This window comes from Maylandia zebra, unplaced genomic scaffold (assembly GCF_041146795.1).
Source record: "Maylandia zebra isolate NMK-2024a unplaced genomic scaffold, Mzebra_GT3a scaffold02, whole genome shotgun sequence".
Classification (NCBI taxonomy): Eukaryota; Metazoa; Chordata; class Actinopteri; order Cichliformes; family Cichlidae; genus Maylandia; species Maylandia zebra.
The window spans coordinates 1612244-1632308 of record NW_027490032.1 but is presented as its reverse complement, the minus strand read 5'-3'; the positions used below and the strand labels follow the sequence as shown (position 1 = coordinate 1632308).

The 20065-nt window shown below is 42.9% G+C and overlaps 2 protein-coding genes across 3 annotated transcripts; one reads left to right on the top strand and one right to left on the bottom strand.

Moving 5' to 3' along the window:
• Nucleotides 1–1670: 1670 nt before the first annotated feature.
• LOC101477626 (interferon-induced protein with tetratricopeptide repeats 5) lies at nt 1671–20054 on the bottom strand. 2 transcript variants are annotated; one of them, XM_076881027.1, is made up of 10 exons: nt 20019–20054; nt 7313–7489; nt 6119–6308; nt 5846–6037; nt 5461–5688; nt 4631–4772; nt 4425–4551; nt 4196–4337; nt 2796–2843; nt 1671–2177 (listed from the first exon to the last, which is right to left on the bottom strand). In XM_076881027.1, the coding sequence occupies exons 1-10, from the start codon at nt 20021–20023 to the stop codon at nt 1965–1967; spliced, it is 1464 nt and encodes a 487-aa protein (XP_076737142.1). In that variant the 5' UTR covers nt 20024–20054; the 3' UTR covers nt 1671–1964. The 2 variants fall into 2 exon arrangements, with proteins under 2 accessions (XP_076737142.1, XP_004570643.2); XM_004570586.3 differs by lacking the exon at nt 20019–20054 and adding an exon at nt 7709–7913.
• LOC101477920 (antiviral innate immune response effector IFIT1) lies at nt 8165–17366 on the top strand. The gene is made up of 10 exons (XM_076881026.1): nt 8165–8248; nt 9868–10044; nt 10680–10869; nt 10943–11134; nt 11310–11537; nt 13970–14111; nt 14181–14307; nt 14389–14533; nt 15928–15975; nt 16402–17366. Exons 1-10 carry the CDS (start codon nt 8244–8246, stop codon nt 16612–16614), a joined length of 1467 nt encoding a protein of 488 aa, XP_076737141.1. The 5' UTR covers nt 8165–8243; the 3' UTR covers nt 16615–17366.
• Nucleotides 20055–20065: the final 11 nt, after the last annotated feature.

Sequence of the window (20065 nt, the reverse complement as noted above, 5' to 3'; positions counted from 1 at the left end):
AGTGTTCTTTTCTTGATATGCTTCTTTTTTCCATCTGTGAACATAGAGCTGATGTGCCTTTGCAAAAAGTTCAATTTTGGTCTCATCTGTCCACAGGGCATTCTCCCAGAAGATTTGTGGCATGTCAACATGTAGTTTGGCATACTCCAGTCTGGCTTTTTCATGATTTTTTTTCAACAATGGTGTCCTCCTTGGTCTTCTCCCATGTAGCCCACTTTGGCTTAAAAAACAACGGATGGTGCGATCTGACACTGATGTTTCTTGAGCATGAAGTTCAGCTTGGATCTCTTTAGAAGTCTTTCTGGGCTCTTTCGTTACCATTCGAATTATCCATCTCTTTGATCTGTCATCAATTTTCTTCCTGCGGCCACATCCAGGGAGGTTGGCTACGGTCCCCTGGATCTTAAATTTCTGAATAATGCTGGGAAGACACTGCGATTTTTTTCAGTCGCGCGATTCAGCTCCTGCTCAAACTGTACGATTGACTCGCAGGGGTTAGAAGTTTGTAGGTCACGATGCAGGGTCTCACACTATACGGCCCGACGCTCTGATGCGATCTGAGTTCTCACACTGTGCGTCCATAACATGAAGGTTATAACAGAAAATCTGTCGCTCGCTCTCCCTCTCTGTCTTTCACTCACATAGACACGCACACATCACCACCATCAACTTTGCTAAATTGCTAATGAAAAACATTGATCAGGCAGCTGTGATTGAGCAGTAGTGTAGATCCAACGATTTTCACGGTTGTTGTGGTCGTGATAATTTTGTGAGGCCACATCGAAAAGGCTCGGATGAGCTTTCCAAAGTTCTACAAGTTGTGCCTCCATCGCTTGTGTCCAGATCACAGGCTGCACTGCCGTGCTGCGCCGTCTTTTTCGCTGACATTTGTGATTGATGATCGGGAGCTGGTCGTGAGGTGTTAATCGCTTCTTGTTACCCCCACGTATATTACACGATGCACGACGCACGATGAAGGCCAAAATCGGGCCGATCGCCAAAACGGTCGCACGACTCAAAAATCGGCTCAAAATGGGCCAAAAATCGCACAGTGTAAGCCCAGCATAAGTCCAGCATAACATGTGAAACTGTAGTCACAGGAACATCCAGCTGCTTGGAGACGGTATTATAGCCTTTACCTTTAATATGCTTGTCAATGATTAGGGTATTCCATCCATCCATCTTCATCCGCTTTATCCGGGGCCGGGTCGCGGGGGCAGCAGCCTAAGCAAAGAGGCCCAGACCTCCCTCTCCCCAGCCACCTCCTCCAGCTTATCCGGGGGAACACCAAGGCGTTCCCAGGCCAGCCGAGAGATATAATCTCTCCAGCGTGTCCTGGGTCTGCCCTGGGGCCTCCACCCGGTGGGACATGCCTGGAACACCTCACCCAGGAGGCGCCCAGGGGGCATCCTTGTCAGATGCCCAAACCACCTCAGCTGGCTCCTTTCAATGTGGAGCAGCAGCTGCTCTACTCTGAGCCCCTCCCGGATGGCCGAACTTCTCACCCTGTCTCTAAGGGAGAGGCCAGCCACCCTTCGGAGGAAGCTCATTTCTGCCGCTTGTATCCGCGATCTCGTTCTTTCTATCGTGATAATTAATTTTCATATCATTGCCTAACATTATGCCAGTACTACCATGAACAGAATGATATGGCCCAGCACTAGTTTGAATTAGTCTTCAGCATAGGGGTGACTTTAATTTAATGGAATTCACTAAACACCATTTTTAAACGCAGTTTTTTCGGGTGCTGGTGACAGAGCTCCGCCCAGCACCTCACATGCCTGAAACATCCAATAAAAGTGGCCCTGATGTGTGTAATGCTTCATTCTTTATAATTTAATACCTAACAGAAAGGTATGAATGAAAGGCTCCATTTGTTAGAGTTGTGCAGAGCTTGAAGCACATGGATCAAGTCCACATTCAGCGGGCTGAAGTATGATGTAACAGCGGTGCATTGATCCTGATTAATCAGAGGATGATCCCTGCAGCTCCAGGCGCAGCTCGCACAGAGCAGACAGGTACTCTTCATTGTCCTTGTCACAGTTCAGAGCTTTCTCATAAAACTCAGCAGCTTCCTTCCTGTCGCCCTCAGCTCTGGCCACCTGACCCAGCAGAGCGAGAGCTTCACCATCACCTGGATTCCTTGACAGACGTCTGTCAGCGATCTTCTTGAGTTTCTGCAGGAAAGATGGAGGAACAAAGAAAGATGAATTTCTGTGGATTTAAAGTAACCGACTTTCATTTTCAGTGACTTTCTCAAACCAAGATTAAAAAAATATTTAATGTCTAACTGAAGACATATGAGTACAGCAGCTCCCAGCCTTAAACCACAGAACAGGACTGATTCATGCTGGTTGGCAAGTATGAGAAAGGACAGCTGTGGGAATGATCCAGACTCCACTCCCTCAGTACTGTGTTGAGACGATGTGTGGAAACAGGTACACTGAGTGTGCTTTATCAGATTACAGCCAGGGTCTGTATGAAGGTGCAGGAGAGCCGGTTCAGCAGGTGGGAGCTTTCTCAAAATACGTGCAAACACCTTGTTTGTGTTAGTGATTTTTGGCCCTACACAGAGATAAAGGAGTAATCCTTTGATGGACAAATCAAATATCACAAAGTTTTCTGCAAAGGAAGGAGTCTAAAATCATCTTCCACCTGACAGATTAGCCTCCCTCTGACTTCACGTCCTGCTAATGAAAATGGTCCAGAGGTGCAGCAGACAGGAGACTTGGTCTCAGTAAATTTTGACCATAAGCCACTGATTAGACTTTAATCACATAACCTTTAGCGCTCACCTTAGCACAGAGTTTCTTCTCATATTTCTTCAGTGGTATCAGGAGACCCTGCAGACAGGACACAGGAGGCAGATTAATAACACAGATATAACTGATTGGTCATTAATAACATTCAAGTGTGAGTGTGTGTTCTGATTGTTTACTGCCATGTGGCCCTCTAGATTTGGGCTCATTTAGCCTGAATTCCTATTTTAGAGCAGGGGTGTCAAACTCATTTTACATGGTGGGCCAGATGCAGCCCACTTTAATCGTAAGTGGGCCGGATCAGTGAAACATATTTAACTGTTTTCCTACATGATGAAAGAAAAGGACCTGTGACAAAGAGGCAAATCTGTAATAGGATCATTTCATTGTTTAGTACCTAATTGCTTTGTGTGAATGGCCATAAGGGAGGTTTTTATCAGCAGTAAAAACTGTAACACTTATGAAAACACAGTTAAAAGTCCAGAATTTCTGCTTGTGCTTGTTTGTGGTGATCGGCAGATCAAACAAGTTAAGAATTATAAATGGCGTCAAGCGCACATTCAGGCCTGTGAGAGTCATTTAGGCAACATCCACACTGGCCTGGATAGATTTGAAATGGCGTTTTCTTCTGAAAACGCTCTGCGTCCACACTATCGTTTTCAGTCGTTTTCACAGGGTTGCGCATCCACAATGAAATGGCCAAAAACACTTATGTTCCTGTACTGTACATGCGTGAAGCGCAGGACGACTCGACCTGCCTCATTTCTGTCTGCTGTTTATTTACATTCCAGCTCTTTGAAACATCGTGCAAAATGTTGAGGCAAAGCACAAAGTCTTTTAAATGGATGAACAATGAGGTGGAGTTGTTGCTGCGAGAAACACAAAAGCCCAAACTTGCAAAAGCGAGTGAGAATTAAAGATTTTGAAGAAAAGCTATCAGGAAAAAAAAAAGCTTACAGTGAAGATGGATGGCCAAAACAGTGTGCTGGAAAAATGAGGACATTCTCGTGTAACACATGCTTCAAACACCTAGGAGACATCCAGGTGAAAGAGTAGCAGCTCTACTCTGAGCTCCTCATGAATGATAAAACTCCTCACCCCACCTCTAAGGCTAAGCCCTGGACACCTTTCAGAGGAGGGTCGTTCCTGCTGCTAGAATCGTTTATCTTATTCTTTCAGTCGCTGCCCACAACGCGTGGCTACAGGTGAAGGCGGACTAATCAGTAAACAAACAGAGTTGACTTCAAATTCAGCTCTCTCTTTACAACAACAAACCAGTACAGCTGCTGTGTCCACTGCTTTATTCTGGGACATGTTTTGCCCTTCAGGGCTCTGTGCTGGTCACGTGACAGAGATTTGAGGTCATGTGATTCACGTTTCAATTAATACTGGTTTTAATCGTATTTCATTCGATTGCTTTGCACCTCTTAACCAACCTTGGTGTAGTGAACGATGGCTTGAGCTTCATTTCTTTTGTGATGGTAATGAAAGTCACCAAAGCGCTGATGGATAGCTTGAGAAAGGCTTTCATCACACTCTGGTAACTTCACCAAGCACTGCTGGAAAATCTCCTCTGCCCTGAGAAACAAAGAGATGATCGTGATGATGACAAACATGCGCCGAGCAAAAAGACAGGAGTCACTGCTGCTTTCCACAGAGGAGTACCTTCTGAAATTCCTTTCCTCTGCATACAGCAGTGCCAGGTCAGCCCACGCAAGATGAAAGGACGGCTTTATCTTAACAGCCATTTCAAATTCACGAATACAAGAACGCCTCCAGTACCGCACCGCTCCTGTGGAGCCAGAAATCATGGTTTATCTCTGAGTTTGGGGATAACTGGACCTTTAGACATGCAGTATGTTTGAGCGTACTTTGGTTGCTGAAGGGCTTGTGGCTCTGCTCAGCAATCTTCTTCCTCTTGTAGCACAGCGCCAGCTGGTGGTGGATGAAAGATGACTGGGTGGTCCTCTTCAACGCTCGCTCCAACATATCAATAGACTCGTCCAGTTGATGCTGAAACAACATTTAATGTCATTTTCACAAAAATTAGTAAAAAACTAAAGAAGAATGCCTCAATCCTGGAAGAAGTTCCTCAACAATTACTGAATCTCCCGGAGGAACCCAGCCGAGGGTTTAATAAAGTTTCATCTAATCTAATCTGATCTGATCTAATCTAATCTAATCTAACAATTTAGTGGAAACATTAACTTCCTCTGTCTTCACTGAAGGAAGGAACTCAGAACCACTAAATTAAGCATAACAAACTTTAGTAATCTGTCTTTTCAGTCTCAAGCCTGATTCAGGTCACTGGTCAGAATAAAATAATACAGATTTTACTATTTCTGAATCAGGAGAATTCAGGAAGGTGAAAGTAGAGATAAAAGGACAGAAACAGATCAGAATTAGAGAATGGGAAACCCAGCCCAACCAGCATGGCTCATTTAAGAAAAGGCCAAGTTAGTCTTTAACAACGATCACAGATAATCTAAAATCTCCGTGGAAGCTAAAATGTACAGAGCTGCACATCTTTGACAGCCTTCTTTGGAGCTGATGTAGGGTCAGGGTGCATGCTTTACCATCTTTAAATAAAAGATCTTCATGGACCTGTGCACTGACTCTTATATTACATGACCCTGGAAGAATCACATTATCTGTGGTTGCATGAGTAGTAAGCATTTACAATATCCAAATTCAGACTTACATGATTACGAAAGTATTTTCCTACGTAGCGGCTGACATGAGGGTTATCAGGATCAGTTTTCAGTGCTTTCTTCAGCAGACCCTCAGCTTCTTCATATTTCTTATAGGCTCCGAGCTTCACGGCCAGCATGGACTGCAGAACAGCATCATCGGGGTTGAGCTCCAGGGCAAAGTGAAGCTGTTTGATGGATGGAGGCTCCTCAGTTTCCTGTAAATTTTCTAAAACCCACTGCAGATGAGAAACTGGTTAGTCTACTGTGAACTGCTGAGAACCACACCCCAATGAATTGCTGGGGGTTTTTTTTAGAAACTGATAAATTGGCTGTTTTTTAGAACAATATAAACATAATAAATTTATTAACTGATATCAAACTTATAAAACTGACCTCTTCTGTGCGAAAGAGGGCGATGGCGTAGCCGGCGTTCCACTCAATGTCATCAGTCTGTGTCTCAAGTGCTTTACGAAAACTGTCAACGGCTTGTAAGTAGTAAGATTTTGACAACTTGAGGTAGGTCCAGGCTTGTTCTCCGTAGACCTCTGGAAGGAGACTTCCTGATGAACCAGTGGGATACTTCACCTGCAGAGGGAGAAGGTTCAGCTGCAGTCAGAGGTTCAGAAGCATGTGATCTGTAACATTTGATCTGATTGGTGTACATACCAGTATGTCCTCGACTTTCTTACAGTAGCTTTGTGACTGTGCAAAGTCTCCAGCATGATATTTCAGCCAGGCCATGTCTCCATACGTCACAATGAGCCGCCTCTCACTCTCATCCCCATGACGCTCCCTGATGGTCTCCTCTGATTGGTTTAAAAGTGACAGCGCTTCCTCTCGTTGATTCTGAAGATACCTGAGGACCATCAACACATGCTTATAATTAAATCATGTTTTTCTGGAATCATACTTCAGATGTCTACACCTGGCCTGGTCTTCAATAACAGCCCTGCAGCAGGTCTTTATTTGTTGACATTTAGCTAAGGTTCTAGACCCCATGGGTGTTAAGATAAATACTCTACCTGCATTTCCACCAAAATAATCATGCAAACAAGTTTTAGGAGGCAGATTTATATTAAGATCGTACCCACATACAGGATAGGTGGGTACTGTCAGGAAATTCAGCCACAACAACTGACTGATACAATCCATACTGTTTGAGATCAGTTCATATCATGGATCACCACTTCTACTGTCTCCTGGAGTGCTGACTATCTGTCAGAGAGGTCTCAGTTTGTCTGTTGTGGTGATTAGTATAGATATAGATATATATTAGATATAGATACTGGGGCACCAGAGGGGGCAGTCCTATCACCATTTCTGTTTACCTTGTGCTCCTCAGACGTCCAGTGTAACAGTTAAACATGCTACCTGCAGAAGTTCCCTGATGACACTACAGGGGTTGGGTGTATTATGGAGTACAGGGAGCTTGTGAGGAACTTTGTAAAGCGGTCCAAAATAAATCTCCTCTCTTTGAATGTCAGCAAGACAAAACAGATTGTGGTTGACCTCCAGAGGAAAAAAAAACTGTGACTAGGTTCATCCACACGATCATCAGTGCCAGAGATGGAGCAGGATCAACAAACTAATCCGTAAGAGTGGAAATATCATTGGTTAGAATCTGGAGGTGTTTGACACATGGAGGGTCACAGGTCACTGAACAAACTGCTCTCCATCATGGACAACCACTCTATCTATCTATCTATCTATCTATCTATCTATCTATCTATCTACCTACCTACCCACCTACCCACCGACAAGATCAGCCTGTTGCTATGTTGCTGGCAGTTGCATCTCGCCAGTAGTTAAATTAGTTAAATTACCCAAAAGTAATTTTTCCCACTGCTGTGGAAACTGTACCTGACATAAGCCAAGAAGCTGTATGATCGAGCCACTGCCCCGCGCTGGCCGAGCTGCAGTTTTATGTGGTCCTGTAGTCGAGTGCTGAGGTTCTTCAGGTCCACGTCCTTCTTCAGATCCCAGGTGAAGTGACACTGCAGCTGCTGCAGCCTCCTGAGCAGAGCGCTGCTACCTTCACTTTAAGATGATCACAATGAAAAACAAACTAAGTTACCTTTGCATGTCAGAGACTGCACTTTGTTTGTTTTTACTTTAATCTGTACTTCAGCTTTTACTGGAGTATTTTTAACACTAGTACTTCTACCACCTCGCCTAGTAGTAGTAGTACCAATATTTGTAGTATTTAGGGTAGTTTTCGAAAGTCGGAAATCAGCTGTGAAGCTAATGCGAACTCACGTCATGTTACAGGAAACAGTCCTCCTCTTCCTCAAAGTACACACCGATGAAGATGAAGAAACGATTATGCGCCGACTGATCGGTCACTGAGTGGTCGTTCAGTGAGAAACGCTGACCTCAGATCAATCATTTACAGATCAATGGCTGATCAGTGATCTTTGGAGACGCTCTCAGCTGAGATGCAGAAACGAAACCTAACGTCCCCTCGTGGTGCCTTCAAGTACCTCTCATATAAAACAGAAAGCCCAGCCTTCTCGTCGGAAAGCTTTCCTCCTTTCTAAAATATGCGCCTTCCGTCTCCTAACATAGTTTATATTTATGGCCATTAAGTTCTCGAGAGGACAGGAGAGGAGAGGATGAGCGATCTGAGCCGTCAGCCTTTTACCTGTTTTCAGCGAGGCCCTGAAGGCACCACGAGAAGTGTGTGTGGTTTGTGTGACAAAGGTGAGAGCTTCACAGATCGGTCCACGAACTCTTCGTGTTCAGTCAACACTTTGCTGTGTCTAAAGAGGAGGAGGTCTCTGTTTGCTCCAACATGAGGTCAGTTTGCCAAACCTCTGATCAATAATCGATCATTTATCACAAAGTGAACCACCTGATGGACTTTAAATGCAGCAGTAGTTTAGCTTACCTGGCGCTCAGGTGCACGCTGAGAGATACAAAGTAACACAGTCTGTCTACCTGTGCATGTAACAGGGGACTGATATCAGAGGAAGAGGAGAAAGTGGACATTAACAAATTATAAACCTTGTATGTGAAAATAATAACTGGTGCTGCAGTAATCAATTATTTTATTAATCAAATATTCTATCAGTTATGTAATTGATAAATCAAATAAGAAATACTTTTGTCTTATTAATGAGTAATAATAAATATTTAAACGAGAAAAACAAAAATGTGTTTTTATAATGAGCTGCTCGTTGGTTTCATATTTTTGAAATGTTAATGTTTGATTAACGGATATATGACATCACTGTTTTTACAGCCACAATAATATGGTCTGTTATCACACACACACACACACACACACACACACACACACACACACACACACACACACACACACACACACACACACACACACACAGAGAGAGAGAGAGAGACATTCACATTATATGTGTTTAAAGATAATGTTCTGATCATTATTGAGCATATTTAACTATCCAGTAAATTCACACATGAATCAGAATTTTATTATTGTTCAAAAGTACAATGACGAGTTAGAGACGCCCATCGTTATCTTCTCAAACTCAGACATGAGTAAAAAGGTTGATGATGGATCATCTTGAGGTGACTCCCTTGTTACTTGTCACGGGTTGCACTAACACTTTAACCTCAGGACTCTGACCCTTCAGTTCTTGTGCAGTCAACCTTTTGTTTGTTGTTTCATGATCATGCATAGAGTCTCTGTACAGTGGCTGAACAGTGTCAAGCAAACAGTCTCAGGTCCTGGAGAGCAATGCATGGCACTGCACTGAGGAGTGCACAGAGTGCTGCACAGTGCTGCTTGGAATGCACTTCATTCATTCTACTACCAGCCTAAACTTCCCAAAATCCACACACTTAAGCCCTGTTTGCTCACAACTACCTAGCATGTACACACAAGTCCATGTTCCTGTTTACCTTCTTCAGTGCTCACCTCTTCAACAATATTAATTCCAGACCATGAACACTGGTAACTGGAAAAACACGGGCAACTGATGCATCTAACATCACTAACTAGACATCTTAACACTGGAATGTGCTCAAATGAGTTAAACGAGAACAAATTGTTTGGTCTCATATCCAAAAATATTTTACAGAACAATATCAAAAATATTCCACAAGTACAGACCTGTGTATCACAACAATAGCTGTCCCCTAACACAAACTCTGTGTTTGTGTCTCACTCCACATCTAAGGTTTCTTCTGGTTCCTCAGTGTGAGATTCAAACCACAGGTCTGCTTCACATCACTGATTTCACTGATTGGTTGATCACACAAAGTGAATTTTCTCAATGAGAGGAGCTGGGAGGTCTGGGTGAGCTGACATGTGCTGGTCGTACAAACAGGATCCTCAGGTGTGTCAGAGCACTGAGTGAGCCTCGGTTCAGCCAGTCCTGGTTTGATGCTCTCCCTCTGATGCTCCTCACAGCGTTTTCTTTGTGACTCTCTTACAGTGAAGGTAGCAGCGCTCTGCTCAGCAGGCTGCAGCAGTTGCAGTGTCACTTCACCTGGGATCTGGACCTGGACGTGGACCTGGAAACCCTGAGCACTCGACTACAGATCGACATAGATTTTCATCAGCGTCAGCATGAGGGAGAGAGTTGCACCTACAGCCTCTTGGCTTATTTCAGGTACAGTTTCTGTAGCTGTCTGATGAAGGAAAAGCTAAAGTGGATTTATTCTGCTCATTCAAATCTCAACACTTTTATTTCTGGGACTCTGCTAGAAAAAGAGAAGAACTAACATTAGCCAGAAGAAAGACAGTTTTTCTCACTGAAGTCCGTCTGACCAAAGAGAAATTTGACCGTCAAAGGAAACAGCAGGATCTATATTTGAATGATAGAGAGATAGTTTTGTTTTCAGGATCAGATCCAACCCTGAGCTGTGTTTCTTCTGCTAATGTTACCTACCAGCATAGCAAAGCTACAGCTAGAAGAAAAACGTCAGCTTGCTTTAAGTTTACCTCATTATTTCAACCTTAATACAAACATGTAATATGAAGAGAAACATTATTGGAGTATTGGACTGAAGTTTCTGATTCTTTAAGAATCTTGATATAAATCTGTTTCCTGAAGCTTGTTTTGACTCTTGTTTTTCTGGTGGAAATGCAGTAATTATCTAACCCTGGAGTCATGAACCTCAGATAAAAACCTAAATGAATCATCAACAAGTGTTAGTCTCAAGTAAGTTTCTTGTCAGGTGTTGTAAATGCCTCGTAGTTAAACCCCAGTTGTAGAACAGCTGTTGATGACCTGTTGGTCCTCAGGCATCTTAAGGATCAACGAGAGGAAGCGCTGTCACTTTTAAACCAATCAGAGAAGACCATCAGGGAGAGATACGGTGATGAGAGTGAGAAGCGGCTGATTGTGACGTATGGAGACATGGCCTGGCTGAAATATCACGATGGAGACTTTGCACAGTCACAAAGCTACTGTCAGAGAGTCGAGGACATACTGGTATGTAAACCAATCAGATCAAACATGATGATCACTGCTGTTGAACCTCTGACGCTTCCTTCTCCCTCTGCAGGTGAAGTATGCCACTGGTTCATCAGGAAGTTTCCTTCCAGAGGTGTATGGGGAACAAGCCTGGACCTATTTCAAGGTGTCGAGGTCTTCTCTCTCAAAAGCCATCGACTGTTTTCATAAAGCACTTGAGGTACAGCCTCATGACACCGAGTGGAACGCCGGCTACGCCATCGCCCTCTTTTGCAGAGAACAGGTCAGTTTTATGATAAGAATGAAGAGTATTTGGATAGACAGCACCAAATGATAAACTAAAGGCTTCTTCAGTGGCATCGGTTGCTTCAGCGTCAGTATGATTTTTAGAAGTTTCAATGACTGATTTTTTTATTCAAGTGAAATAAACTGTAGACTAACCAGATTCTCATCTGCAGTGGTTTGCAGAAAATAAACAGGACGGGGAGGAATCCAAAGCCACCAAACAGCTTCGCTTTGCATTGGAGATCAACCCAAATAACGCTGCTCTGCAGTGCATGCTGGCCGTGAAGCTGGTGGCCTATAAGAAATACGAAGAGGCTGATGATCTGGTGAAGAAAGCACTAGAAAATGATCCTGATAACCCTCATGTCATTCGCCACTCAGGAAATTACTTACTCAATCAGGTAAGTCTGCAACTTTGGTCTTATTAATTCTTACTTCTGCTCACTGGGTCTTGGGCCCAGTAAGGGCCTCAATAACTGCCTTATTGAGGCCCTTATTATTTACTGCCTCAATAACCTCACGCCCGGTGATGGACAAATTGTTCCCTTCATCCCCAGACTCTGTTTCCTGTACTGAAGGTGTGTCAGTTGGATTAAGGAGCTCCTTAAAGTATTACTTCCACCACCCAACAATATCCTCAGTCGAAGCCAGCAGTGCTCTACTACACTATACACAGTGCAGGTAGAGCACTGCTTTCCATTTTGAGTAGTCTGACGGGCAGAGTGGGACTCAATTGAAAAAATTAATCTAACTAATAAGAGGTTTTGTGCTTAATTAATCTTGATTAATCACATTTAATCACACAAGAAAATTTGCCCCAAATTTAAAGGGTTTTAGTGAGCTGGGGTCTATCACACCAGGCAAGAGCCCAGGTGCAGGCTGTGTAAAGATTCTCCAGAGACAATCCAGCACATAACAGCAGGGTGTCTGTGAAGGTTCTCAGTCATCCAGGTCATCGTAGTCAAAGGAGCTTGCAAAGAAAAGCGTCTGGACTTCTTTAAGTTGCTTGAAGACGTTTCACCTCTCATCCGAGAAGCTTCTTCAGTTCTAAGGTCAAATGGTGGAGAGTCCCAGATATAAACCTAGTGGGAGTGACCCCCCACAGAGGGACAAAAGGACCCCCTGATGATCCTCTAATCGCCTGAGCCAAGGTGTGAAACTGGGTGTGGGTCCCAATCAGCCAGAGTTTCGGGTGAGTTCATTGTGAAACCTGGCCCCACCTTATCATGTGATTTCCTGAGGTCAGATGGCCCAGGATGTGAGTGGGCATTAAGGCGTCTGGGAAGGGATCTCAAAACTGGATTATAGATGGCAGAGAGTTGGTGTCGTAAACCCCCGCCTCTGTTCAAAGATGGTCGCTCACAGTGGACATAGATGGCTTCTTTCACTCCTCTTTCAAATCATCTGTCCTCTCTGTCCAAAATGTGAACATTGGCATCCTCGAAAGAGTGTCCTTTATCCTTAAGATGCAGATGGATTGCTGAGTCTTGTCCTGTGGAGGTGACTCTTCTGTGTTGTGCCATGCGCTTGTGAAGTGGCTGTTTGGTCTCTCCAATGTAGAGGTCTGGGCATTCCTCGCTGCACTGTACAGCATACACCACATTGTTAAGTCTGTGTTTTGGCGTTTTATCTTTCGGGTGAACCAGTTTTTGTCTGAGCGTGTTGCTGGGTCTGAAATGCACCGGGATGTCATGCTTGGAGAAAACCCTCCTGAGTTTTTCTGATACACCGACTACATAGGGGATGACAATGTTGTTGCGTCTGTCCTTCTTATCCTCCCTCGCTGGTGTCTGGTCTTCTTTTCTGTGCCTCTTTGCTGAACAGCAGGGTGCAAGATGCTAGCAGGCAAGGCATACATGGAACGCCATAACCAAGTGGCCGGCATAGTGTACAGGAACATCTGTGCTGAATATGCCCTGGAAGTCCTGATATCAAATGGGAGACATCCCCTATGGTGGTGGAGAATGACCAAGTTAAGATCCTGTGGGACTTCCAGATACAGACAAACAAATTGGTGGTGGCTAACCAACTGGACATAGTGGTGGTAGACAAACATGAGAAGACGGCCGTAGTGATCGATGTAGCGGTTCCGAATGACAGCAATATCAGGAAGAAGGAACACGAGAAGCTGGAGAAATACCAAGGGCTCAGAGAAGAGCTCGAGAGGATGTGGAGGGTGAAGGTAACGGTGGTCCCCGTGGTAATCGGAGCACTAGGTGCGGTGACTCCCAAGCTAGGCGAGTGGCTCCAGCAGATCCCGGGAACAAAATCGGAGATCTCTGTCCAGAAGAGCGCAGTCCTGGGAACAGCTAAGATACTGCGCAGGACCCTCAAGCTCCCAGGCCTCTGGTAGAGGACCCGAGCTGCATTTTGCACCATCTGTAAACCTCTAAAACGTTTCTTTGGTAGCCCAGAAAGGAGAGTGTTACAATAATCGATACGTGAAGACACAGATGCATGGAGACGGACCTCTGCAGTGTTGCTTGATAAATGTTGTCTGAATTTTGGTATGTTCCTTAAATGATAAAAGGCAGTCTTTGTTGTCTCTTTTACATGGGACTCAAAGGAGAGCACCATGTCGAACCACACGCCCAAGTTTTTAACCTTGACATAGTCATCAATTTTCAAGATGAAATTTTGGGACAAGTATGGCTTTGGAACAAAGATTCTAAAGGACAAGATGGAGTTATTGGACTGTAGCAAGTTTAACAAGTTCATTTATACCAGTGACATCACATCACCCCACCAACAAACACCTCAGTGACTTCAAGCGTAGGCTTAGCCTCTCTCCTTATATATTTGTATTTGACTGGTGTTTTTAAATCTGTTCCAGAATCGACTGGATGAGGCTATTGTTGTGTTTAAGCGAGGCCTGAAAAGGCGCGATCAATTACCTTCCTTCAACTACCAACTGGCTATGTGCTACAAGCAGAAGAAAATTGCTGAACAGTGCTGCGGGCCCTTCAGCAACACAGGTACACAGAAATATACAACATGTTATCCTTTAATCAACACAACTCAAATCATCCTTTAATGCTCCACAGAAGAGGAGGGTAAGTGGAGGCGTTGCTGTATTAGTCACCTTGAAGAAGCTGTGGAGATGAAACCATCCTTTGTCCGGGTGTTGGCTGAACTGGCACTGTTGTACGCAGAGGAAGGGGATTTGAGCAGGTGCTTGTCTAAACAAAGCTGCACGATTTCCTCCTTTATTTCCTCTGGGTGTAAATTCCTAAACATCTCGTTGTTTCTCAGGGCTGAGGAGACTTTCAAGCACTGCTTGGAGAAGTTACCAGAGTTGAAGGAGAAAAGGGTTTGTCTGATTATCCATCAGTACTACGGTGACTTTCTTCATTATCACATAAAAAATGAGGCTCAAGCCATCGCTCACTATAAAGAGGTAAGTTTCTAGGTGCCAGACATGCCAGCTGCATGTACAGTGTTACACATGCAGCTGCCTCTTAATGTTCCATGGTTCATCTGAGGATGGACCGATCCAAAATACAGTATTGGTATCAGTGCGATGCTGATGCTGACCTAAATTACTGGACCGGATATTGGGTAGAAATTAAAAATGTAGCCCGATCCATCAAATATCACAAGAGCACCTCACAAAACTTGTGACATGGTGTAACCCAGGTGGTCCCCTTATCATGCTGGAGCAGTTTGCGTCACGTGATAGAGTGACTGTTGTGTACAAGACCTGTCGGCGGTCTGGAGTCACTTCACACTGAAAGCATTTGGAGCCTCGTTACGTGCTGACAAACCAGCATTTCATCTCCAAGCAAACTATCCCAGAAAAGTAAAGCAAGTGTCTAAGTTCATCTCTGAATGTTTGTAAAGCATTCCCACGTTAAGCTTAACAACCGATATATGAAGCTGGGACATCTGTCATTGCTAAGTCTGACCGTACAATGGATAGACTCGAGTTTTACTTTGAAAAGAACTGTGTTGCAGGCTAAACAGTTCTGTGGTTCGAAAGAAAAACAACAACAACAAAACAATGAAAACACTTTTTTTCATACGTGTTAAGTTTTGTATAGAAATTGCACAAAATTCAATCTCAGGTAAATGTGACAGAAACAGCTCACACTGACATCCATCTTGATAGAAGATCAGTGTCATGAAGCCGTGTTTGCATTGATTTGCACTGCTTTCCACTCTGGATGTCTATGTATGTTCAGTTTTAAGTACAAAAGGGTCCATTCTACAACCTGTTTTATTTTTTTAAGTTGTTCAATTATTTTGTGCTGATATTGCGCTTCTTTTTTTTCAGAACCAAAGAGTTGTTGAAATCTACATAAAATTGCATTTAAATTACTTTTCAATATTACTTTAAATACTTTAAAGTTCTGCTAAAAGTTTAAGTAAAAAGATCAGTATTGCTGATCTGAAGTATTTTGGGTGCAGTGTTTTTTGCATCCAAATACAATATAATAGCTTTAGTGTTTTGGCTTTTTAAACATGAGTATGAACTTATACAAAATGTAGCAAATATTAAAAAAACAAAACAATTTTATTGATTTTAAAATAGACAATATCGGATTCATATCGGTTTCAGCAGATTTTCAAATTTATATCGGTATCGGACTTAAAACAAGAGGTATCGTGCCATCATCATCTCTAGTTTCAACCCAAGAAGAACAATGAAAGAAGAAAAACTAACAGGCCTTGGTTGGAGGGTGGAGGTGTCGGGGCAGTAATGTGAAACATGTTACCGCTCAGATCTACCACATGACCTTAGTATGGATGGGTTTATCTTCACCATAGTCTTCTGCTGTTTTCTCTCTGCAGGGGCTGCTGATACCACTGAAAAAATATGAGTGGAGACAGTGTGCTAAGGTGAGCACTAGAGACATAACAAAGGTTACGTGTTATATAAACTCGGTGTTGTTACTAACTCATGCGGTGTGAGCAAAACCTCATATCAAACCTCGCTTGATTTAAATGTTTTGTTCAATACCACCTACTTGTGCTCCTGAGGACTGTTTTCACTGTTTTCAACTTCATTTTTGAAAACTACTGGTGACTGTCAGCTGTTCTGTCTGTCACTAGGTCATGTGAGGAGATGTGGCATCAGTCCCATTTTGGATGGTGCACCTGTCATTTCTAAAAATCTTGTAAAATTGTAAAACATTGGGTTTTTTTTTAATTAAAGCATAATGACTGTAATGTTTTCTCCCACTGAAAACGCTACACCCAGATGAACAGAATCTACTTCTTTGGAACATAAATTAATCTTTCATTGTTCCTCTGTTTTTCCTGCAGGAACTGAAGCAGATCGCTGACAGACGTCTGAAAAAGAATCCAGGTGATGGTGAAGCTCTCGCTCTGCTGGGTCAGGTGGCCAGAGCTGAGGGCGACAGGAAGAGAGCTGCTGAGTTTTATGAGAAAGCTCTGAACTGTGACAAGGACAATGAAGAGTACCTGTCTGCTCTGTGCGAGCTGCGCCTGGAGCTGCAGGGATCATCCTCTGATTAATCAGGATCACTGCAAAAACTGGCTATAACTAACTTACAATCTTACAAGGAGCCAAAAAGTATTTGTGATCTTGTTTTGAGAGAGAGACACTCAGAGAGAGCAGGATGCAATTAATCTTTTACAACATGTATTTTATCTCTTAGCTTTTAAATCCTAAAATGAGTTATTTAATTGCATATTAGGTTAATCGATATCACCAAGGCACTGAGATGATGCACTTGTGAATGCTTGTCGGTCCCTCTGTGTAGCACCGTGCCTCTCGCCTTATGGCAGCTGTGATAAACCCTGAACTGGAAAAGCAGAGGATGGAGGGACATTAGTACACATTTAAATTAGTATTTCTTTCTCCTTTTGCAGTTTCATGTGATCGTGTGTGGTGTAAATGCTTTGTCTTGGTCCTTTAATATAATTCTTGCTCAGTTGCTCTTGTTTTAAGATATTTTCCCTTAAAGTGACAAAGGAGTACAGATATTTTGAGTTTACTTGACATAATTTCTGATGATTTCTCACTTCAATAAATGCAAGACTTTGGAAGTAATGATGTAGAAATACTTAGTGTAACAGTGTTTATGCATATTAAACAGTAACATGAGTACTTCCATATTCTCTCACACAGTTTTCCTCCTACTGATTAAAAATGGCAGCAATCTGTATTTTCACGTGGGGCAACTTTGATATATGATCACAGAACAAAACATTTCTGGGGAGTTTTGGATGATGTGTGGAGCAGTAAAGTTGTGGATTCTACTGTAATTTTGAGCTACAGATTTAATTGAAAACATGTCAGTATAACAGACAGTGAGTTGTCTGTATGAACCTTATAACTGATGTTAGATTTAAATAATTTAAAATAAAGTTCATGATAGCTAAAACATGATCAGCTGGTGCTCATTGAGTGTGCTGTTAGGGCCGGGTTGAACTTCAACATTTCTACTTCAGACTTTGTTGTTTTTCTGCTCTTCAGTTTGAGCTGAACCACTTTGACCCTGTTGCTGTGTCCATGTATCATCTGGATAAATTTGTAGTTGGCACAGATTTCCATTCAAAGTGCTGACTGCCAAACTTTTATCCGTGCCTGGTTTTTATCCGGAGGAAAAGTGTTGAATGACTCCCTCACTTTCAGTCAGAGGTTAGCCACTTTCAGTGGAATGTGGAAACACAGATAAGACAGGAAAGACAATAAAATGGAAGAAATTAAATATGGAGTGAAACATTTGTGGTTCTGTTACAGCAAACAAAGAATTTCCTCTTTAAGAAGACTTAACGTGTTATGAAGAGAATCAAGGTGAACTCCATATAATGCAGCTGCTGACTGTTCACTGACCAACAGGAACAGTGCCTCACTTCACTTGTGCTTGCCATCATCTCTATATGCAGTATAAGATAATGCATATGTAATTTTTTATTTTTGGTTATACATCTTGGAGAAACATTGTCAAGTGTTGCACAGTTTTTAAGAGAATTGTATTTAAAAAACAAGAACGACATCACAGGTTTAGGACTGGAGACATCAGAGGGTAAAAACAGCTGCTGATAATTTACTGTCAAAGTTCAAGAGGATGCACGTAAGAAAACTAACCTTTATGATAAAAAACAAAGTTAGGAGAACTCAAATTAAAGTTTAAGTGAAGAAATTTATAGACAACACTTTCTTTTTTTATTCTAAACATGTTTTTTTTCTGTAGAACATAATTAATGATGATTAATTTATGAGAATAAGAGAATAAAATGTCCACCTTTCAACTACAGCCAGGAGGTGGCAGCACATCCTTTATCCTCACTTTCTACTCTACTACATGTGCCACTGCTCTTATCTCAGTCTACAAGGACGATTGATTATAATGTAGAGGACAGAGTGTGTACAGTGACACACAGTCATAAAGATAAATGGAACGACTAGTAAGTAAAGATATTAGGCATAAAAACACAGAGAAACCTGCAACACATCGTTATTGTGTTATTGTACACAAACAGGAATCCATATACAACACAAGCAAGAACGACATTCAAATAACCACAAAACTACTGAGAATTTTCACTCACAGCTGTAAAGTGACTCTACACAATGCTCCTCTTTCTCTTTTTGTTTTTCTGTGCTGATGTCATTATACACTAACAAAACAATGGCTACAGATCATACTCGTACTTGTATTCACTCTCTCTGTGTCACTCTTCAGACACTGTGAAAACTAAAGAACACAAAAGTTAGCAACGTGTGGACATGTTAGTGTCAGTGCCAGGCCACAGCAATGGTTTCTGCTCAAGCAGCATTAAGATTGTGTCCCTGAGTGGACATTAAGGGTTCTCAGGTGCTGAACCCGCTGCGCTCTGGCAGAAAGCACCATCCTGGGTTCTAAATGCACTCAGAACAGCACGCAGCAACACCACACATGAGTGGGCGGAGGGAGGTATAGGGTATAGGTTCTCTGCTCGCCATTCGGGGTGGGGGGCCGGGAGAAGGAGTTGGCCATCTGGTCGGGGTCTGGGATGCTGGGCCTCTCTGCTACTGCGGGACTGGGGGAAACCTGCTCGTCTCCATCGCAGGGCAAAGGGCACCATCTCCTGGGTCTGGGGCAGATTGCCCCTCTGGGGGTGATGGTTCCTGGCCTGGGGGTATAGAGTATGTTTTGGGAGTGTTAGTGTATGTATGTATGTTCTGTTTGTCTCCATGTTGGGCAAGTGTAACTGCATATGAGTGCATGAGGATGGGTGTGGTGGCATCAGCCACACATGGGTAAAATCAGTCCATACCCCCGCCGTGCCTCCACTGCTGTCCCAAATGACTGGCAGTTCAGACAGGTGATACGTTGTGATCTGACCCTCCTCCAGAGCTTTGTGGTCTTGGCAGTTTGTGATACAGACACACAGAATAACATCAATAGAAGTGAGTATACCAAACCACCTCAGCTGCTGCAGAAAGACGAGCTGCTGTCTTGTTGTTTTTGTGATCACATCTATGTGATCAAGGGTTAATATACATTTAAATACTATAAATAAATTACTTGTGAAATCAGTACCTCAGATCTGAGTAAAGGGCCTGTTCTTCTACCTCACTTGACTTTCAAACGTGGATGCAAAGCTTCTGCTGTCTTGTTACTTGTGTACACTTTCTCTGTGTTTCCTGTTTAATTTACTCTCTGATTCAGGATTCTGTGCCAAGATGAGATCACAGCAAACAATTATAAATTAAGCTGTTTGGGATTCAGGAGCTTTCATTGATTATTATAAGTTATAATGAATTTTTCAATAAAGAAAAATGCGAGAAAAAGAAAGTAAAACATTAAGTTTTGTTTTATAAGAACGAAGTTTGTGTGTGTGTGTGTGTGGGGGGGGGGGGGGGGGGGGGTTCAGTTGGGAAAGTTTTCGAAAGTCGGAAATCAGCTGTGAAGCTAATGCGAACTCACGTCATGTTACAGGAAACAGTCCTCCTCTTCCTCAGAGTACACACAAT